Source organism: Camelus dromedarius, chromosome 32 (assembly GCF_036321535.1).
Source record: "Camelus dromedarius isolate mCamDro1 chromosome 32, mCamDro1.pat, whole genome shotgun sequence".
Classification (NCBI taxonomy): domain Eukaryota; kingdom Metazoa; phylum Chordata; class Mammalia; order Artiodactyla; family Camelidae; genus Camelus; species Camelus dromedarius.
This window is the reverse complement of record NC_087467.1, coordinates 23163346-23182341: the sequence shown is the minus strand read 5'-3', so window position 1 is coordinate 23182341 and position 18996 is coordinate 23163346. Positions and strand designations below refer to the sequence as shown.

The window sequence follows — 18996 nt, the reverse complement described above, 5'->3', positions numbered from 1 at the left end:
TAAAAAAAAAAAAAAACTATTAAGTAAATAGACTTCATTACCTCCCCCCCAAAACGAACAGCTTAGTCATGAATTAGACGTTATAAATTAATGAGTCTTACAATGTCTGATTCATAAGTAAGTTTTGTTTATTATAAATAACATGGAATAAGTTTAGTTTACGCCCTTGAATTTAAAGCCTCCTTTCCCTTTTTGTCTTTCAGTTTCAGGTTCTATTAAGTAACTGACCCAAGGCTGGAGTCTCAGGCCTTGTGGGCTGTATCTGCATTCTGAGGACATAAGAGTTATAAGTTCAAGCTTTCTCCTAGAAATACCTTTGTTCTCTCTGGGTCAGAATTTTGAAAAAAATCTTTTATCTAACTGAGCAATAAAAAGAACCAGCTTTGGAATTTTTCTGCAGAGTCTAAAGAACATTGTGGCCACACTGTCTCAGAAACACAGTCTTCTTTCTCTTCATAGGAGCAGAACCAAAGATCTGCCAGTTCTGCACAATACACCCCAGGGGCCCAGCAGCTGGAACAGGCGCCAGCTCCCCGCTTCCCTTTCATACGGCCGGCGCTACCAGTACCAGACCAGAGCCAGGCAGGCGTTGTCTTACCTGCAGTTTCTTACCTGCCGTTCCAGACGGGCGTCTGACGGAGTTCTCCAGGGGCTGCTCGGCCCGTCTGGAAGAGCGAGGTCCTCCTGGACCCAGAAGGGAAAATCTTGTTAAAGTGGCATCCCACTTAAAACCAGATGACAAGTTGGATGTCTTTCCCACCAAAAAGGAAAACTCCAATCAGGCCAGCCAGCAGGGAAGAACACTCCGGGGCAGGCACACAGGAGGGCCCACCACGTACCAGAGTTGCCTCACAGGCCAGACCAGACCAGGGCCAGAGCCTCGTCTCCTTCACTGTGGGACCAAGTGGGCCCTGGGCCAGCGGCTTCCAGTCAGTGGTAAGCACTGGGGCTGCCCCTGAGACGGGGCCCATAGGCAAGATGTCCCCTCGGGGTGGGAGGCCCATCTGGGTCATCAGAGTTGCCCCCAACTAACTTGGGTCCACTCATCCAATGAGAGTAAAGCCAACCCACTGACCTCGGGTTGTGGGGAAGGAAGGTGCAGCATTTACTGCAGGCGCCCACCACGGGCCAACCAAGGAGAATGGGCAGCTATTTCTCAAAATAACCCAACTCCCCAGTGGCTTTCAGACAAGGGTTTTTAAAGGCAGCATTAGGTGTGAAGCTTGCAGAGGGCCTGATCAGCTCGTGGACACCCCTGGATTGTGAGGGGTGAATAACTGGGGGAAGGCCACATCAGCCACTGGATCCAACCCGTCTGGGGTCTACGTGCTAACTGGCGGCACGCGGCCAACTTCACCTGGTGGGGGTTTCGCATCTGCAGAAAAGCTCAAGGATGTGGCTTAGGATGTGATCTGTAGCCCCTGCGGAGGAACGAAAGGTCCTTCAATTTGTTTTCACGGCTAAACTATTATTTGCTTGACTGTTCCCCTGTTTCTGCATTTCTCCTTTCTCTGATTAAACCTGCCCTCTGGAACTTGGGGGAGACTAACGCTTTTCTGTAAACGAGTGGTGGGGGACAAGGGAGTGGGGCGTCTGCCACCATGAAGGCCCAGCCTGGGCCTGCGGGTGTGAGGCACTCACCGTGCGAAGCACCGTCAGCCACATGGTCTCCTTTAATACTCAGCTCTGAAGTAGTGCCGTCCAGACCCCCTGTTACAGTGAAGTAGAACAGCAAGGTGACCTCTGCCCAAGGTCAGACCACAAGCCCAGCAGCACAGCTGAGGACGCCACTTCCTGTGCTGGGCCCGGGACCCTGCTGAGCGTCCACCTGCTTCTCCCCCCGAGGGCTGCGATTCTGAATACAGCCCTCAAGTCACCTGGTGCTCGGGGTCGGGCAGAGCTGTGCACGCAAAGTACAGGTCTCGTATTAGCTCATGAAGAACTCTCACTGGCCCAATGCTGACCTCGACAGTTAAAAGAAATAGTCCAAAGCAATATAAATCTCAAGGAATTTACAGTAAGTCATGAGCTGGTGTCAGTGAAGAACACCTTCGAGGAAGCAGACCTCGGCGTGGGTTCCGGGCGGGGGGACCCAGCACCCCCAGAGTGCAGTCTGACGCCACTCGCGTCAGGCTCGGCCGGACCAGGCCGAGGCCTCGGTTCTGACTTCCTCCAAAAACGAATGAGGAGGCTCTCTAGCTCTTTAATCAAGGGGATTTACGACAGGATTTTTTTTTTTTTTTTTGAGTAATTGGACAGTAAGTGGAGCAGAAAGAAAGGGAGGCCGGTTCAGAGGTGCCTGGAGTTAGCACACGGGGGCGCATCAGCTCGTAACAGCAGTATCAGTAACCGTGCCCTGCCTCGCGCTCCTGGGCGTCAGGAGGTCGGGAGCGCCGTCGCTGGGCGGGTCTGGTTCTGGCCTGGGTCTTTGCTGTGGTGGCGTCAGCTGGAGGCCTCACTGGGGCCGGCGGCTCAGCTTCCAAGACGGCAGCCGGCTGGCCCCCAAGCAGGTCTCCCTGACGGCCTGGGAAGTCACGCCCCGCACGGGCTGTCCTGCTCGGTGGAGGAGGACGCGTGCGGTGTGGGGGCTGCGTCAGTAAGCGCCTGAAACAGACTGGGGTGGTGGGAGTGAGGAGACACAGGACTGACCTTGAGACCCTTTAGAGCAAGACTCGGCTTCCAAATGGCTGCAGCGACAGGGAGGGGACAGAAGTCTCAAATAACTGAGATTCCGTATGTGGGAAATGGAAGTGGCACCAGTGAGAAATGGCGGGGGTAGTATGTCAGTGGAAAGACACACTGGGATTTTTAAGAAGGGGGCTGGCTTTATGGAAACTTCTCGTGCGAAGGGCCAGCCACTAAGTATTTCTCCGGCCTCTAATAGTCTCTGGTGCAGACTTGTCTGCGGGGAGGGGTTTACTGACAACTCCTTTAAAAATGGAGAAGCTAATCCCAGCTCACAGGTTTTAGTTGCCAACTCCTGCCCGAAGGAACTTCTCTGCACAGAGCGAAACACAAGCACAGATCTCGAGGAAGAATCTAGCCCAGAAAGCCCCTCAGCGCCCCGCAGGGTGGGCTCACTCCCTCCTGCCTGCCTTTTCCCTGTAAACTCTCACCAGTCATTGTAAACATTAAAGCCCCAATTAGGAAATAAGTAAAATAGAGATTTTTTTTAAAAAACAAACCAAGAGCTGTTTTTTTGAACGAGTCAAAAAAATTGACAAACCTCTGGCCAGGCTCGCCAAGAAGAAAAAAGAGAAGACACAATCAATAAAATAAGAAATGAAAATGGAAAAATTACAACCAACACCACAGAAACACAAAAAACCCTGAGAATGCCATGAACAACTATAGCAATAAATGGGACGACTTACAAGAAATGGACACGTTTCTAGAAACGCACAGTCCACCGAAACCGAATCAAGAAGTAAGATCACTTGAACAGTCCAGTCACTAGACATGAAACAGAATCAGCAAGAAAAAGCCTCCCTGCAAACAACAGTCCGGGACCAGACGGCTTCCCTGGGGAGTTCTACCCACCATGCAGCGAACTAGTGCCAGTCCTTCTCAAGCGCTCCCAGAGGACTGAAGGGGAGGGCACACTCCCAGACCCACTCTAGGAAGCCACCATCACCCTGACGCCAAATGCCAAAGGCTCCACCCAGAAAGGAAAGCACATCGGCGATGAGCAGGGATGCAGACGCCCTCGACAGCGTCAGCAGCACCAGCAGCACACGAAGGGCGCACAGCACAGTCAGGCCGGGCTCCTCCCAGCGGCACAAGGACGGCTCACCACACGCAAGTCAGTCAGTGTGGTACGTCACGTCCACAAGACCCAGGACGAGAATCACACGATCATCTCAATACCTGCAGAGAGCATTTGATAAAATTAGGCACCCACTCGTGATTTCAGAAAAAACGCTTACCAAAGTGGGCACAGCGGGATCATATCTCAACATAACAGAAGCTACTTATGACAAACCTGCAGCCAGCACAGTGCTCCACGGTGAAAGCCGAAAGCCTTCCCGCTGAAACTGGAACAGGACCAGGATGCCCACTGCCACCACCTGTATTCAGTACAGGACTGGACGTCCCAGCCACAGCAGTCAGACCAGAAAAAGACATAAAAAGGATCCAAATTGGAAGAGAAGAGGTAAAACTGTCACTACATGAAGATGACATGATCCTATATATAGAAAACCCCAAAGGTGCCACACAAAAGCCACTAGCGCTGGTAAAAGAATTTGGCAAGGTAGCAGGACCCAAGAGTCATGTGCAGAAATCACTCGCATTTCTTGACACTGACAACTGAATTAGCAGGAAAAGAAAGTAAAGGAACAATCTCTTTTAAAATTGCATCCAAAATAGCAAAATACTCAGGAATAAATGTGAACCAGGAGGTGAAAGACTTCCACAGGGAGAACTGCAAAACGTTGGTTAAGGAAATTATAGACGACTCAGAAATGGAGATAGCCCGTGCTCTTGGATTGGAAGAATCAGTATCGTTAAAATGGCCGTACTTCCCAAGGCAATCTACAGATTCAGTGCGATCCCCTAGCAAATCACCCAGGTCTTTGTTCACAGGACTAGAACCAACAATCCTAAAATTTATACGGAAACACAAAAGATCCAGAACTGCCAAAGCAATACTGAAGAAAAAGAACAAAGCTGGAGGAATAACCCTCCCAGACTTCAGACAGTGCTGCAGAGCTGCAGTCATCAAGACAGGGTGGCACTGGCATAAAACAGACATAATGGGTCAGTGGGACAGGATACAGCAACCAGAAATAAACCCACAGACCTCGGGTCAGTTAACCTTCAACAAAGGTGGCAAGAAGATACAGTGGAGAAAAGACAGTCCCTTCAGCACACGGTGCTGGGAAAACTGGACAGCAGCATGTAAGTCAGAGAAGCTAGAACACTCCATCACTCCATACACAAAAATAAACTCAGAATAGCTCTACGACTTAAATATGAGACAAGACATAAGAAATCTCCTAGAAGAAAACAGAGGCAAAACATTCTTTGATGTGAATCTTAGCCCTGTTCTCCTAGGGCCATCTACCCAGGCAACAGAAATAAAAGCAAAAATAAACAAATGGGACCTGATTAAACTGATAAGCTTCTGCACAGCAAAGGAAACCATAAGCAAAACAAAAAGACAGCCTACAGAATGGGAGAAAATACTTGCAAATGAAGTGACTGACAAAGGCTTAATTTCCAGAATATATAAAGAGCTAACAAAACTTGAAAGAAAAACAAACAACCCAATCCAAAAATGGGCAGAAGACCGAAACAAGCAATTCTCGAATGAAGACATACGAATGGCTAATAGGCACATGAAAAAAATGTTCAATGTCACTTATTATCAGAGAAATGCAAATCAAAACTACAATAAGGTATCACCTCACAGCAGCCAGAATGGCCATCGTTAAAATGTCCACAAATGACAAATGCTGGAGAGGCTGTGGAGAAAAAGGAACCCTCTGTCACTGCTGGTGGGAATGCAGTTTGGTGCAGCCACTGTGGAAAACAGCATGGGGATTCCTCAAAAAACTAAAAACAGACCTATCCTATATGATCCAGCAATCCCACTCCTGGGCATATATCCGGAGGGAACTGTAATTCGAAAAGTTACATGCACCCCAGTGTTCACAGCCGCACTATTTACAATAGCCAAGACATGGAAGCAACCTACATGTCCACCGACAGATGAATGCATAAAGAAGCTGTGGTATCTTTATACAATGGAATACTAGTCAGCCCTAAAAGAGAATAAAACAATGCCATTTGCAGCAACATGGATGGACCTGGAGATGGTCATTCTAAGTGAAGTAAGCCAGAAAGAGAAAGAAAAACACCACATGCTAAAGAAAAGGAAAAAAAAAAAGGACATTATGAACTCATCCACGAAACAGAAGCAGACTCACAGACACAGTAAACAATCCTGTGGTTACTGGGGAAAGGGGGTGGGAACGGATAAATTTGGGAGTTTGAGATTTACACATCAAAGCCACTAGAAATAAAAACAGATTAAAGAAATTTCTGCTGAACAGCACGGTGAGCTAGCTGTGTTCAGGATGTTGCAATAACCTTTAATGAAAAAAACGCAAACACATGTATGTACCTGCATGGCTGGGACACTGTGCTGTGCACCAGGCACTGACACGCTGTAACTGACGGTACTTCAATGAAGAAAATTTTTTAATTATTAAAAAAAACAAACAAAAAAATTATCAGACTCAGGTGGTTCTACTAGGAAATTTTATCAAATTTTTAAAGTATAGATTATTTCACTATAACTTACCTTGTTCTAGAACACAATAAAAACATCCTCTAAAAACTTTCACATAAATCAAACATGATACTGGCACCAAAACCCAGTGAGAATTGCCCCAAATAAGAGCACTGGCATAACCTCATTTATGAATACCAAGACAGAGCCAAACATTGTAAATACAGTGCAGAACACGAAGAATCATACTAGGAGTTTAAGGATGGTTCAGTATTCATTTATCACTGAGTATGGGGTTATGTTAAGAAAATCTAAAGGGGCAAATTACGTGATCATCTTAATAAATGGTAAATAAACATCTGACAAGATTCAATATATATTTTGATTTAAAACTCTTAAAAATAGATGAAAACTTCTTGAAAAAAATATAGAAAAAATCAATCGAACCAAGAGCTGGTTTTTTGAACGAGTGAACAAAACTGACAAACACTGACAACTGCCCTCGCCCTGAAGACGCTCCCTTCCTCCAGAACCTGCAGGAACCTCTGCAGAGCGCTCCCGGGAGTCTACCCGTCTGCACTCTCATCCCTGCTCCAAAAGTGTGGTTCCCACAGGCTCACGGACTCCGAGAGCCAATGGGAGGCTACCAGGGGGTCGGGCAGGGGTGGGGGCCAACACAGTGCCACATATAAGACAGACGCCACGAGGGTGTACTGTGTAGCACGGGACACAGTGTTTTATAGTAACGATAAATGGAATATAACCTTTAAAAATTGTGAATCACTGTGTTATGCACCTGAAACATACACTGTGGTAAAACAACTACATCTCAATAAAAACGTGTAGATTTTAAAGAATATTTACACGGTTTCCACAATGACAGATTTCCACGCCTCCCGCTAGAAGAGAACTCCCTCCATGACCAGTTTTAGGCCATTACCTCCAGGATTAGCTACCTAGAAGCTGTGGGACCAGAGTGTCACAGTGGGGAGGACGATGCTTCATGGGGTGTCAGTGGGAAGAGTGTCCCGGAAGCCCCCCCCTGCACGAAGGGACATGGGAACGCTCCTGGTACGCTCATCTCTAGAGACGGGACGGAGGGGACCACGTCTGGATGCAAGGACAGGATGGTATGACATACAGGGGTGACTCCGAGATTTAGAACAGTCCGCCCAGTTGACAGTTACCGAAGGAGCTGGAAGGTGAAGTCCGGGAAATCCCCCAGAGGGTGGAACAAAGAGGAAAGAAAACATAAGCATATTGCAAAATCAATCCAGACAGCTTAACATAAGACTAAGAGGGTGTCAGAAAAACGGGGAAGGGGGGACGGTGGGGAAATCAGCACCGAAATCATTACCAGAACCGCAGGGACCATCGAGTTCCCAGCACAGCGATGTTTTCTTAGATGTCTCAGCTTTATGAATGCTCACGTGTGTATTTATTTATATTTCCCCCTCTTTACTGAGGTGAAGTTCACAAAAGTTAACCATTTTATAAAGTGTACAGTTCAGTGGCTGTTGTGCACCCATCACCTTTATCCAGTTCCAAAGCATTCTCATCACCCCATTCTCATCACCTAAACGTTCTGATCACCCAGAACATTCTCATCACCCCATTTTCATCACCCAAAACATTCTCATCACCCAAAACATTCTCATCACCCAGAACATTCTCATCACCCAAAATATTCTCATCACCTAAATATTCTCATCACCCAAAACATTCTCATCACCCAGAACATTCTCATCACCCAGAACATTCTCATCACCCAGAACATTCTCATCACCCCAAAACAGTGTCATCACTCCAAAAGGAGATCCTGTGCCCATCCCCACCCTGCTACAACCCAGATGCCCTCTGTCTGTGTGGACTCACCCAGCACAGGCACTGCGTTCACGTAGACTCATACTGTACGGGGCCTTTTGTGTCTGGCTTCTGTCACTCGGCATGATGTTTCAGAGATCCATGCACACTGCAGCAGGTGTCAGTACTTCATCCCTTTTCATGGCTGAGTAATAGTCCACCATGTGTGGAGACCACATTCTGTTTATCCGTCATCACTTGAGAGACATGGGTTGTGTCCACCTGGCAGCTAGTGTGACAACTGCTGCTATCCTCATTCCACTACAAGTATTTGCACACTTGTTTTGAAACTTTTGGTTACAGAACTAAGAATGGAGTGGCTACACCGTATTACATTACCAGCAGCACGAATTCAGACTCCAGTCTCTCCACATTTTTGCCAATGCTTGTTACCTTCTGTATATTCTGTGGAGAAATGTCTGTTCAGATCCTTCGGCCATTTATCGATGGGCGTCTGTCTCTGCTGCGGAGCCCTGTGAGTTCTCACACATTCTGGACAGCTGACCCTTATCAGATGTGTGGTCTGCAGTTTTTCTCCCATTCTGTAGGCTGTCTTTTCACTTTCTGGAAACTGATGACGTCCTTTGATGCATGAAAGGTTTTAATTTGAATGTAGTCAAGTGTATCTGGTTTTTTTTTCATTGCTCACGCTTTCATTGTCATGAGCATCCACTGCCAAATCCAAAGTCATGAATATTTATCCCTGTGTTTTCTAAGTTTTACAATTTTCACTCCTACGTTTAAGCCTTGATCCCTCACGTTAGTTCTGTACGTGGTGTGAGTAGTAGTGTAACTTCATCTTCCTGTATGTTGGTCTCCACTTGGCCCAGCACCAGTTTTGAAGGCTGTTCTTTCCCCCAGTGAGTCATGCTGCACCCTGTTCAGGATCAGCTGACCACAGATACACGGGCTTACTTCTGGACCATCAGTTCTATTCTGCTGGTCGATATGTCTGTCTGTATGCCAGTCCCACAATGCTCTGATCGCTGTGGCTTTGTAAGAAGTTTTGAAATGGGGGAGTGAATTTCAGTCAAGATGGCAGCGTAGCGGGACCAGGAGCTCACCTCTCCTCGCCACTACAACAAAACCATCACTGACTGCTAAACAACCATCAAAAAAAAAAAGAAAACTGGAACGTAGCAAGAAAGATCTTTTTCAACTGGAAACACAAAGAGGGAACCACAGCGGGACGGTAGGAGGGATGTATTCACGGCATAATAGGGCCCCACACCCCCGGGGGGGCGGCCCACAAGCTGAAGAATTTGTCACAGAGGCTCTCCCACAGGACAGACTTCTGAGCCCCACGTCAGGCTCCCCAGCCCGGGGACCCGGCATCGGGAGGAGGAGGAGACCCCAGGACATCTGGTTTTGAAGGCCAGCGGGGTTTACCTCCAGGAGCCCCACAGGACTGGGGTAAACAGAGACTTCATTCTCTTGGGACGCAAGCAGAGTCTTGCATGCACCAGGTCCAAGGGCAGAGGCAGACCTGCCTGCTGGTTCTGGAAGTTCTCCTGGGGACATAGGGGGTGGCTGCGGCTCATTCAGCGGACAAAAAAGCTGGTGGGAGACATTCTGGGAGTGTTCATCTACATGAGCTTTCCTGGAGGCTGCCTGGATCATTAGCACCAAGACCCAGCCCCACCCAACAGCCTGTAGGGAAGCCTCAGGCTGAACAACATACAGGGTGGGGACACAGCCCCACCCATCGGCAGACTTCCTGAGCCACAAATGACACGGCCCTACCCAGCAGAGGTCCAGGACCAAGCTCCACCCAGCAGCGGGCAGGCACCGGCTCCTCCTGCCAGGAAACCTGCCTAAGCCTCTAGTCCAGCCTCATCCACCAGGGGCAGGTACCAGAAACAAGAAAATAGTAATCCCAAAGCCTGTGGAAGGAATCCACACACACACAGGCCAGACTCTACACTGGGACCAGCTGGACCCTGGCCCTTGGGTGGCGAGAGAGGAGTGCACTGCTGGGACGCACAGGACGTCTCCCACAGAGGGCCACCTCTCCAAGGTCGAGAAACGTAACCAACCTAAAAATACAAATACAATGACAGACAACATGAGGCAGCAGAGGACTCTCCCAGGCCAAGGCACAAGATAAAATCCCAGAAGAAACAAGTAATGAGGAGACAGGCAATTTATCTGAGGGTTTAGAGTAATTCTGGCAAAGATGTTCAGAGAACTCAAGAGTACAGATGCACAGAGCGAAGCTTTTAGCAAAGAGTTGGAAAATATAAAGAATACCCAGAGTTGCAGAATAAAATCACTGAAATGAGTAACACTAGAAGGAACCAAGAATAGACTAACTGAGGCAGAAGAGTGGATCAGTGAGCTAGAAGACATAGTGGAAATCACTGGAGAACAGAAAAAAGCCAGCCACCATATGGTGGCTCTGTCTTTAGGTATTTGAGAAGCCTCCATTCCGTTTTCCACAGTGGCTGCACTGATCTGCATTCCCACCAACTGTGTACAACCAAAGTTCCCTTTTCCCCACATCCTTGCCAACATCTGTTATTTGTGTTCTTTTCCACGATGGCCATTCTGACAGGCGTGAGATGGTGTCTCGCTGTGATTCTGATGTGCATTTCCCTGATACTAGTGATGCTGAGCAACTTTCCACATCCCTGTTGGCCACCTGCACTTCCTCTTTTGGAAAAGTGTCTGTTCAGTTCTTCTGTCCATGTTTTAAGTGGGTTGCTTGGTGGTTTGCTTTTTAACTGAAGCACAGCTGATTTACAATGTTGTATTAGTTTCTGGTGCACAGCACGGATGGACCTGGAGAGCGTTATGCTGAGTGAGATAGGTCAGAGAAAGACAAACACTGTAAGACATCACGCATACGTGGAATCTAAAAAAATACAACCAACCAGTGAATATAACTGAAAAGAAACGGACTCACAGATGCAGAGAAGGGAGGAGTGGTTCCCAGTGGGCAGACGGAAGGGGGAGGGGCAAGATGGAGGGGAGGAGGAAGAGGTGCAAACTCTCAGGTATAAAGTAAGCCACAAGGATGTATGACAGCATGGGGAACGCAGCCAGGGTTTTATAGTAACTATAAATGGAGTGTAACGTGTAAAAATTCATGAATCACTGCATTGTACACCTGTAACATGTAATACACACCAACTATACTTCAATTTTAAAAATATGATATTGTAAAATAAATAAATGGTTTTAAAAAATGGAAAAAAATGTTTTGAAACGGAAGTGTGAGCCCTCTCACTTTTTTCTTCTATTTCAATATTGTTTTGGTTATTCAGGGTCCCTATAATTCCATATGAATTTGAGGACTGAGTTTTCCATTTCAAAAAAAAAAAAAAGTTGTAGGAATTTTGACAGGGACTGCATTGACCCTGTACAAGGTTTTGGGTAGTACCTTAACAATATGAAGTCTTCCACTCTGCGAGCAAGGGATGTCTTTCCATTCATTTACATCTCCTTTCATTTCTTTCAGTATGTTTTGTAATTTTTAATGTACAAGTTCTCCATTGTCTTGATTTATTTCTATGTGTTTTATTCTTTTTAATTGAAGTCTAGTTGGTTTACATTGCTGTCAGTTTCTGGTGTACCGCACAGGGGTTCAGACACACACATTCTCTTCCACACGGTTTATGACAAGCTACTGAATGTAGTTCCCTGTGCTGTACAGCAGGACCTTGCTGTTTACCTGTTTTGTGTACAGTAGTTTGTATCTGTCTATGTGTTTCATTCTTCTGAATGCAGTTGTAAACTGGATGTTTAATCTCCTTCTCAGATCGTCCATGGCTACTTAGGAGACACACGAGTATTCACGTGTTGGTCCTGCACCCCGTGTTTGCCGACTCCCCTCATCAGCCTTCTTGTGGGGCTTCTGAGATCGTCCACACACAGGACGTCCTCCATGAAAAAGGCAGGAGTTTTACTTCCCTTCCAGTTTGGATGCCTATTTCTTTTCCTTTGTCCAGCTGATCTGGCCAGAACGCCCAGTCCAATGTTGAATAGCAGTGGTGACAGTGGGCATCCTCATCTTGTTCTTGATCTTAGAGGAATGTCAGCCTCCACCGCTGAGTAGGGTGTAAGCTGGGGGTTCTCCTAACTGCCCTTCATCACAGGGGGAAGTTCCTTTCCACTGCTCCTAGGATATTTCTAGAATTTCTCTTTCTACTGCCAAAATAGTGTTTTATCACACTCACCGCACCGCACAGACATGCAGCACACACCACTCACAACACACCCCCTCCACACACACCAGACACAACACACACCACACACACAAACCACGCACGGCGCACAAACCACACAACACGTGCACAAGCAGGGCGCTCAGCAGGCAGGCGCTCTGCCTGTTACCCTAGTGGTGCCTCCGAGGAAGAAGATGGTGACCTTGGGTTCAAGGTGAAGGCCTCTGGCAAAACTAGGCTCCAGCGGCTCAAGGAAAATCAGCAAGAAGTTCTTAAAGAGGGCTGACCCCGGAGGCCAAGTGTGCACACGTGCTGCAGACAGACAGACAGCGGAAGGAGGTGAAGGCAGGAGTATCCGCGTTCCCTGAACGAACGGAAGGAGCAGGAACCTCTGACCTTCTCAGGCGGCGGGGAGTCCGCGCTCACACTCCGGCCACTCGGCCTGGGAACCAGGGGCGTCCGTGAAGCTCGGGGAGAAGCCTTCCCGCTGCAGCCCCGACGTGCAGACCAGGCGGACACTCTGGACCGACGCCGGGTGACCAGCTCCCCGCGTCGGGCCGGCCCTTCACAGCGTCCGCTCCTACTCATCAGTCTCTCCGAGGCCCGGGCCCCGCGCGCCCCGCGCTGCGGACGCTCAGCTGCCTCACCTGCCGGACGAGACGGCGCAGGGGCGCAAGTCCTGCCGCCAACCGGCCGGCGAATCGGGAGGAGACGGGCCTCCAGGACGCCCTCCGGCGCCCTGCCCGCGGTCAGCGCCGCCCCGGGCCCGGCCCGAGTCCGCGCCTGGGGCTGCAGGCCTCGCTAGCTCACCGCGCGCTCGGGGTTCTCAATGATCCACTCGATGGCGGCCCAGCCCTGCAGCGACACAGCAGGGCCCGCGGTCAGAGGCCGGGTCCCGCCGCGGCTTCCGGGCCGCAGAAGTGAGGCGGCGCGGGGTCCGCCCAGCGTTCCCGCACCGGCTGGAGCCACGCGGGCCCGCCCCTCCCCGGGCCACCGCCGCCTCCCCTCCGCCCCCTCTCCAGGCCGCCGCTGCCCAGGCCCCCCCGCGGGCCCCCCACACGCCGCCCCTGAAATAAAGGGAAACGAAGGACCTTCTTTGGCCTGAGTTTCCCGACCTCTCTCAGGGAGGCGTGAGGCGACTCTGGCCTCACCGGGCTGCCTGCCTCCCAGGACGTTCCTTCCTCCCAGGGCTCAGACCCTGGCGCACCTGCCCGGGCTCGCGGTGTGGCCGAGGCGCGCGCCCCGACTCCCGGGGCCGAGCTACCGCCCCTCCTCTACCCGGCGCGCTCTAGAAACAGGCGGACGGCCAGCGACAGACCACGAGCCCACACGCCGCGCGAGGGGCTCCGGGCTTCGCCGGGACCCGAGTTGCGGGAGGGAGGCCGGACGGCGGAGGCGCCTTCCCACCGCCCCGCAGGGAGAGCCTCTTCTGACCAGAAATCGAGGTGGGGGCGCGGACAGCGGGCCGCCTGGACCCCCAGTCCTGACACCGCGCTCCCTCCGCCCGGCCCCTCCGCGGAGCTGCTCCCACGTCCCGCCCGAGGGAGGCCGCGGCCTCCAGGCAGACTCCGCGGGGAGAGGCCCGGCCGGAGCCACCCGACGCCGCTGAAACCCCGCGCGTCCTGCCCGCCTCGCGAACACCCGCCCTCGGACCGACGCGGGCGGCGCAGAGGCGGGTCCGGCCCGCACGGCCCTCCCCAGACGGACGCGCCGCGGCTGCGGGTCCTACCTTCTTTGCGTTGGACGCTATCGTGTTGACCATCAGGCCCTCCAGGTGGCTGCCGAGGCCGATGCCCCTCACGGTGATGACGGCTTCCTGTGTGAGCACCGTCCTGGGGGAGCGGGGAGCGGGAAGCGGGACTCAACCCACCCGCCCCTGGTCCGGGCCGCCCTCCCCCGCCCTGGGTCCCCTCACCCCGACCCTGGACCCCCTCCAGCCCAGGGCACCCCCGCCCTGGGTCCTCCCCGGCCCGGAACCCCCGCCACCGCCGACTCCGGAACCTCCCACGCCGACCACAGAGCACCCCCCGGAGGACCCCTCCCCGGCCAGGACCCCCTCCAGCCCCGGCCCCCACCCCTCCCCGCCCTGAGTCCCCCCCACCCTACACCAGAGCTCCCGCCCCCCGGCCCGGAGCTCCCCCAGCCCCCGCCCGCTTACCTTCCTGCGTTCTCCGGGTGGGGCGTGTACACCAGCCGCTCGCTCACCGACACCACGTTTGTGAGTGTGAGCTTCGGGAAGGAAACAGCGCTGCAGGTTCTGTCTCTTGCCTTTCTCCCCAGACCACTGCCCAAGTCTCCCATCTCCCGCACTGCCTGGAGCAGAGGACACACCAAGGCCCAGGGAGACGGGTCCGGCGCCCCGCGCGCCCCGCACGCCTGAGCCCGGCTGTCACTTTATGCCCCTAGCAGTGCTGTGAGGTTTTCCTCCTTTTTTTTGCCGAAGAGGCTCAGGAAAGGTCTTACGAGCGCCTCCGCCACGCCAGACCTCAGGGGCAGGAGACGCCAAGCTTCTGGAGGGAGGAGCCGGGGGAGGAGGCGAGCGAGCCGCGCGCGCGTCACGTGACGGGAATGGAGAAGCGGAAGCACCTGCGGGGCTTCCGGACTCGGTGCAGGTGGAGACCAGGAGCGCACGTGCTCCCAGCACGCGGTCTCTGAATTTGCATTCAGCCAATATACACCTTTTAACTGGGAGACGAGAGAGGAGGGAAGGGCAGGGCCTTTTTCCAGCGGCTGCTGGGAGCCGTGTTCACGTCCTCGTGTGCGTCTTCTACACATTTACTACGTGGGACTGAAAACGCAAGGAAGGCCCGCCTCCCCGTGAAACATGAAAGGCCCCTGAGACAGCGGGGCCGGAGGCGCGCTCGGAGCCCACGCGCGTCTCCGGGGCCGGCGCTTACATTGGCGGAACACAGCTCCATCCTCTTCTCTGCTGGGTCCACGACAGAGCGCTCCTGGACGTACGTCATGGTCCTGCCGGTCCCCAAAACCTGAAACAAAGCGACACTAGCACAGCGACACGCTTAAAGCGGCTTTTTACCCCACCGCCCCTCCCCATCAGGGGCTGTCTCTTCAACTGGGGGCGCAGGTGCGGCGCCTTCAGGCGCTTCTGCCGCAGGTGGGACGGATGGACAGAGGCGTGATGGAGCTTCGACCGAGGAGGAAGCCGGCCGGGGGGCAGGTCAGCTGCGGGTCGACCAGCCCCCGCCCCCCCTCCCCGCAGTGCGGAGTCACCTCTGGGCCGCACCTGGTCGCGCAGGAGTTGGGGGGGTCGTTGGGGGCGGCGGCCCCCCGCAGGTGGTTTAGGCGGCGTGCTGAACCGCGCAGGTGGATGATTAACTCAACTGACAGAGAAACAAACCATCTCTCGGGCTTCCCAGAAACTCCCAAACGGGAAGGTTGTCACTTCCTGCATATAGGTGCCAGCCTGGTGGCGGGTGTAGACCGGCCACACGGCTGTAGCCGGGCTCAGCTGCGGGCTCACCGCTCTCACGAGGCCGGGCAGCCCCCACTCGGTGCTGAGGAGGCGGAGACTGTGAAGCCGGCCCTGGGCGTCCACACTGCGCTCCAGCACATCCACGCCCACCACACAGGGGTTCATCGGATTCGGGTACTTCCTCATGGCAGCCTTGATGACCGTGTCCCACGGGTGGCTGGAGGGAAGCATGACCACCAGTATGACTGACCCAGGTCCCTGGTCCCTGGTCCTCCTGGGACCAGGGGGCGGTGGGGGGCAGACCAGGCTCAGGCCGTGCCCTCCCAGGGCTGTGCGCCCAGCTTGGCTGAGGCCCCCAGATCCTAAAGATGCAGAACTTTTGGTCTGGGGCTTCTGGGCAATGAGACAATGTCTGGCTCCCCTGCCAGTCACCGCCCGCACCCCTCTGCTCCACGGATGGAACACAGGGCGGTGACCGTTCCCACCTCCCACTGCAGTGGACGAAGGCGCGGCTGGCCCGCCCAACCGTGTCCTGACCCCCGTCACAACTGTGGCTCCTCCACAGGGCAGATGACACCCACCCGACACCCCAGCACTGATGTCCACAAGCTGCTACTTTGTTCCAGCTTCTAAGGGGTCTGTAACTTGAAGTGGCTACGTATTTTTCTGATTGTAAACAGTGTATTCAAACTTTGGGAAAATACGAAAAGCATGCAGAAAACAAAAGCGCCCACAATTCCACCCCCCGAAGACGGGTCTGTGGGAGTCCCCGGGGTGTCCTCGTGCTGGCCCTGGGCCCTGGAGGTGAGGGGTGGACACCGCTGTCCCTGTGTGCTGCCTGCCCTTGGGGAACTCACAGCTGGCCCTGCCTCCTGGACTCTGTGCCCTTTAGGCTGGAAGCCCGAGGCCGCCCGGGGCTCGGAGTCCGGGCACTCAGGGCACAGCTTCCTGAGTCTCCCTTCAGAGCTCGTGCTCCCAGGAGACGCCACACGGACCCCTGCAGAGTCTGTGTGTCTCAACACCACCATCCGTTGCCCAGACTGAACAGCAGTGCAGACACGCTTACAAGCTACACTGGGCTCCCGCTGCCCATGCCACTGACCGTCCACGTTGTGTAGTTCACAGACGGTGAACAGTTCCTGCAGCATGAGGCTGTCCTCAGAACTGTGATTCTAAGTAACCACACAGCAGGTCAGCCTGCAGGCGGGGATCTAACCAGTCCCTTCAGGCAGGTAATTCCAGTCACGGCCAACTTTCAGGGTAAATTTCTAAAGTGGAATTACTAAATTAAACAGCAAAGATTATGAACATATTGAAGGTTTTTGTTCCACGTTTGACGTTCTTCCCCATGTAAACTATTGACCATGAATTTACTTTATCCTCATAGACAGAATGCTCATCCTAGGTCAGAAAGTTAGCCACAAACCCCAGACTGGAGCCAGGCACCCAACCCCTCCTCCATTTCACATCCCACGGGCTCCCCCCACCCCCCTGTCAGCTCTAAAAGCCCTCTTTAACACAGAAATGCTTTCTCAAACCATGGAACCATGCCACTGAGCTGACGCATCGCATCCACTGGCTTTAACGCAGAGGGATAGAGGCACAGAGGAGGCTGGTCCTGCTAACGCTGCAGGGGACACGGAGCTGCCTTCTCTGGGGAAGAACTGTCAGGGCCTGGACAACCAGGGTCTAGGGAAGGAGAGAGCATCACATCCACAAGGGTGGGGTTGGGGGGTTGCTCAGCGAAATGAGCTGCGAGCTTTGCCAGTCGAGTTCCCCGGAGCAGTTTCCATAAAACCATTACTTCCAGCACAACAGGCTATGTCTTCTTAAAATCACTTAAAACCATCTAAGTTGACAAATATTTCTATTTAGCATATCTCACACCATACTGCTTTTATGTAGAAATCTTGCATCTTTCTGACAGATGATTTCAACTGAAAACAACCTACTTAAAACACATAAAAAATAATTCCAGACATCAAAAGAACCATGGAGAAAAAGTGCAAACAAGAACATTTTTGAAATTACAAGGCTCAAGCCCACAAGTCAGTATCACACTCTTCTTGCTTAAAGAAAACAGTCCGATACTCACTCGGCTGACGAAAGCCGAGAAGTCTGGTGCTGCCGGTGCTGGTGAGGGCCAGGGAGCGGGAAGCCAGGCCCACGGGTGGACATGAACTGCCCCCCACCGAGACCCTGTGTAAGGCAGAAGGGGACTTGCTGGAGACTCGTCCTCGGGATTCGGGTCCTGACGTTGACAGTGGTGACCTTGGCCGAGGCTCACAGTGGCCACGGTGTCCAGGGCTCGCCAATGAAGGGGCAGGAGGGGAGAGCAAGGCCACTCCCCACAAGGCCAGATGCCGGGTGTGGGAGGAGGAAGTGGCCTGAGGTCAGAGGGTGCCTTGTCCTGCTACGACCCCCCAGGGAAGGAGCAGCAGGCATGCGAGACCCCACAGCTGGGAGAGGGGCCTGGCCCTCGTTCCTCTGGTCTCCACTTCTGCAGGCTTTTGAAACAACCACAATAACGAGTTAAAAAAACAGTAAGATGAAGGCGAAGTGCCCAGACCTTCCGGGAGCTGTGCCTGGGGAGCTGCTGGCCCCGACACCCGAGAGCCTGTCCTCTCCCCAGAGCGGTCACTGCAGGAAGCCCACTGCCTCCAGGTCCATCCCAGCTGAGAAGGTAAAAGGACCCAAGTTCCTCTGCGCGAGGACATGGGGACATGAGGCCATGCTGGTCCGGAGCGCAGGGCGCAGACTGGTTACTCAGAGCAACCGGGCTCCTGCGCAAAGATGGAGGCGGGCCTGTCACTTGGTGGGAAACACCGCACATCTGCTGCCAAAGATAAAGCTGGAGCTTCCAGGTGAAAACTGGGTCCCAGGAAGCCTGCGTCACCGTCGGGGCCTGACGCTGGCCCGGCGGCACCCGGTGACCCACACATCCAAGTGACACTGCGGTCATCACAGATCACATAGGAGACTCACTCAGCTACAGCCCAGTCAGGCTGGTCCTCGTGGGTGTCAGATTCCACACCGCTATGACCTTGACAAGTCTGCGTGCTCTGCAGCAGTAGCGAAGAACTGCCTCGACTATTTACAAAGACCGCTGAAGTCCTCCCACGCTTCCCAGCCGGGCTTTATTCCCAGACCGCGGGAGGCTGGGTTTTAATCACTTACCTCAACAAAAACAACGGGCTGCAAACACTGAACGCAGAACAGACGTGGGCATCAAGTTATCTTCCATTCAGCCAACATCATAGAAATCGACAAAAAGTAAATAAAACAGTAGCACTCTGTTT

General features: G+C 52.8%; 1 protein-coding gene across 22 annotated transcripts in view; it reads right to left on the bottom strand.

Annotated features, from left to right (window-relative positions):
* The window catches only part of PRELID3A (PRELI domain containing 3A), a 46112-nt gene that overhangs the window by 10228 nt on the left and 16888 nt on the right, over positions 1 to 18996 (bottom strand). For 4 of the 22 annotated variants that reach the window (XM_064481665.1, XM_064481667.1, XM_064481666.1 and 1 more), the window contains 5 exons: positions 15746 to 15914; positions 15162 to 15251; positions 14423 to 14577; positions 13994 to 14096; positions 7646 to 13119 (listed from right to left, as the gene is read on the bottom strand). In XM_064481665.1, the coding sequence (XP_064337735.1) occupies positions 13066 to 13119; positions 13994 to 14096; positions 14423 to 14577; positions 15162 to 15251; positions 15746 to 15883 (540 nt within the window). In that variant the 5' untranslated portion in view covers positions 15884 to 15914 and the 3' untranslated portion in view covers positions 7646 to 13065. Of the gene's footprint in view, positions 1711 to 7645; positions 13120 to 13993; positions 14097 to 14422; positions 14578 to 15161; positions 15252 to 15745; positions 15915 to 17792; positions 17946 to 18996 lie in introns of those variants that run through there. The other 18 variants (XM_064481651.1, XM_064481652.1, XM_064481649.1 and 15 more) reach the window with 14 other exon arrangements.